This window comes from Prunus mume, linkage group LG2, assembly GCF_029339155.1.
Source record: "Prunus mume cultivar Tortuosa linkage group LG2, ASM2933915v1, whole genome shotgun sequence".
Lineage (NCBI taxonomy): Eukaryota > Viridiplantae > Streptophyta > Magnoliopsida > Rosales > Rosaceae > Prunus > Prunus mume.
The window spans coordinates 24,301,370-24,303,284 of record NC_142699.1 but is presented as its reverse complement, the minus strand read 5'-3'; the positions used below and the strand labels follow the sequence as shown (position 1 = coordinate 24,303,284).

The 1,915-nt window shown below is 40.3% G+C and overlaps 1 protein-coding gene across 1 annotated transcript; it reads right to left on the bottom strand.

Annotated features, from left to right (window-relative positions):
• NAC083 (NAC domain containing protein 83) lies at positions 1–1,915 on the bottom strand. The gene is made up of 3 exons (XM_008224003.2): positions 1,253–1,915; positions 738–1,024; positions 1–545 (listed from the first exon to the last, which is right to left on the bottom strand). Exons 1-3 carry the CDS (start codon positions 1,431–1,433, stop codon positions 237–239), a joined length of 777 nt encoding a protein of 258 aa, XP_008222225.1. The 5' UTR covers positions 1,434–1,915; the 3' UTR covers positions 1–236.

The following is a 1,915-nucleotide window of genomic DNA, read 5'->3' as shown; positions in this document are numbered from 1 at the left end:
TTAGAAAATTTGGGATTTGATTACATAGCGATAAAACCATCTGTTCGCATACATTGCTCTTCATATTACCGACTACAAGTTACTGCCGATTTTCTTCCTTTGGACATCTTTTGCTGCATTATAAACTTAAAGGACCCAAGACTTGGATTTCCTAGATGGTTATTCTGATAAAGCAACCAGAAGCCTAATTACCGGTACAGAGACGACTAATTTAAGTGGGATTCTTGACTAAATTGCTACTGTTTTCTTCTACAGTAAGGAAAACTGTTGCAACTACTGCTTTCTTCATGATCATCCAATTGATCACTAGAAACGACCTCTGTGACTCCGCTGGAACCTGAAGAGGAGGAACACGGTGCAAGGCTCAAATTCCTCCTGTCTTTTGTCATGAAATCGTAGAAAACAGGCCTGGCAGTCTTGGTTTTCCGAATCACTCGGTCATTGCAGGGTTGTTGAACTTGCTCCTCCTCATTTTTACCACCTCTTTTCTTCAAGAATATGCGGCAGAGGACCCAATTGTCCATTGGCACCACAGGGCTCTGCAACTAAAAGAAGAAAAAAAATCATTATTAACAATGACAACATAATACACTGGAAAAAGAAAATGTGTGCTTTTTGGTTTGTAAAGCATCATAGAAGACTATTTGAAATGGATTTGTTGAAATTTTTAGTTGAACTACTCATGCAAGAGACAATTGTTACAGAGCAAACAACACTAAATAGAACAAAAAGCTCACTTGGGTTGAGTTCTTTTCTTGTGGGGCATTGGGGGCTGTATTTTCAGCCAAAACAAGGCGATATTCATGCATAATCCAATCAGTCCTAGTCCCATGGGGAGGCTTTCCTCTATAAAAAACCAGAGTTTTCTTCATACCCACAACTTGGTTGCCCCTAGAAGTCACAATTTGCTTGTCTAACCCAGTTGCCTTCCAATACCCGGAACCGGTTGCTCTGTTTGATCTGCTCCCATTGGGGTACTTGGCTTCCCTAGTGCTGAAGAAGTACCTCTCTTGCTCACAATCACCTAAACCCACACAAGCCGTACATGCATCAGAAACAACACTTAATACGATTTGGGTTTTCACAGTCTTTCAATTCTCTGTCTAATTTTCTTCCTTCAAGACCATTTCCATGTTAATACGATTTGGGTTTTTGATTGATAGGCATATGGCATTGTGGTTTGGTACAATACAAATAATAATAAAAAGAAACCAATTCAACAAAATTGAAGTTTGAGAAATGTGAAACAAACCTGGCAAATCCCAAGGGTCAGCCTTGCAAACTTCAACCTCAGGGATGATAGAGGCAGGCAAGGGGCAAGAGAACACCTTGCGCTTCAAGTACTGAAGAACCAGCTCTTCATCCGTGGGGTGGAAGCGAAACCCAGGAGGCAATCTAAGCACACCATTCTTTACAAAATTAAGCCTCTCCATCTTGATTCTGAGACACCACAAGAAATTAACTGAAAGCTCAAGCCTTTAGTTTTATCCCCAGCACAGTTATAGTTCAACTTGGAACTCAAAATCAAACGGATTGAGTTAGAAGCAAAGTCATGGCAAGTTCTTATAGTCCATTAGAGCACATAAACAAAGAAGATATTGGACAAGAACAAGAGAGAACAAGAACAAGAAGGAAAAGAGTCCTGGTGGAAAAAATGAAGAGAAAAAGTTGCGTTGAGGGTGTGAAGATTAATGGTGGTGGGTATCAAGGAGAGAAAGTGTGGCTTCTTTTATAGTAATGGGTCTTAGGGACATATGATACAAGAGAGAGAGAGAGAGAGAGAGAGAGAGAGAGAATAGGACGACCCATTTGGCGTAAACTAGACTCAATCTCCTTTCCTTTGACGCTATTTTAACAAATGTTGAGGGCTCTACGAAAAGGTTAAAGTTCTCCATTTGAACGAAACCCAAATGCT

What these genes read in the sequence shown, in the direction of transcription:
- NAC083 (XM_008224003.2), bottom strand. Translation starts at nt 1,433, where the DNA reads ATGGAGAGGCTTAATTTTGTAAAGAATGGTGTGCTTAGATTGCCTCCT. An exon ending in TGACCCTTGGGATTTGCCAG is followed by an intron (nt 1,025 to 1,252) that starts GTTTGTTTCACA and finishes GTGTGGGTTTAG; the next exon opens with GTGATTGTGAGCAAGAGAGG. An exon ending in AAGAAAAGAACTCAACCCAA is followed by an intron (nt 546 to 737) that starts GTGAGCTTTTTG and finishes TTCTTCTTTTAG; the next exon opens with TTGCAGAGCCCTGTGGTGCC.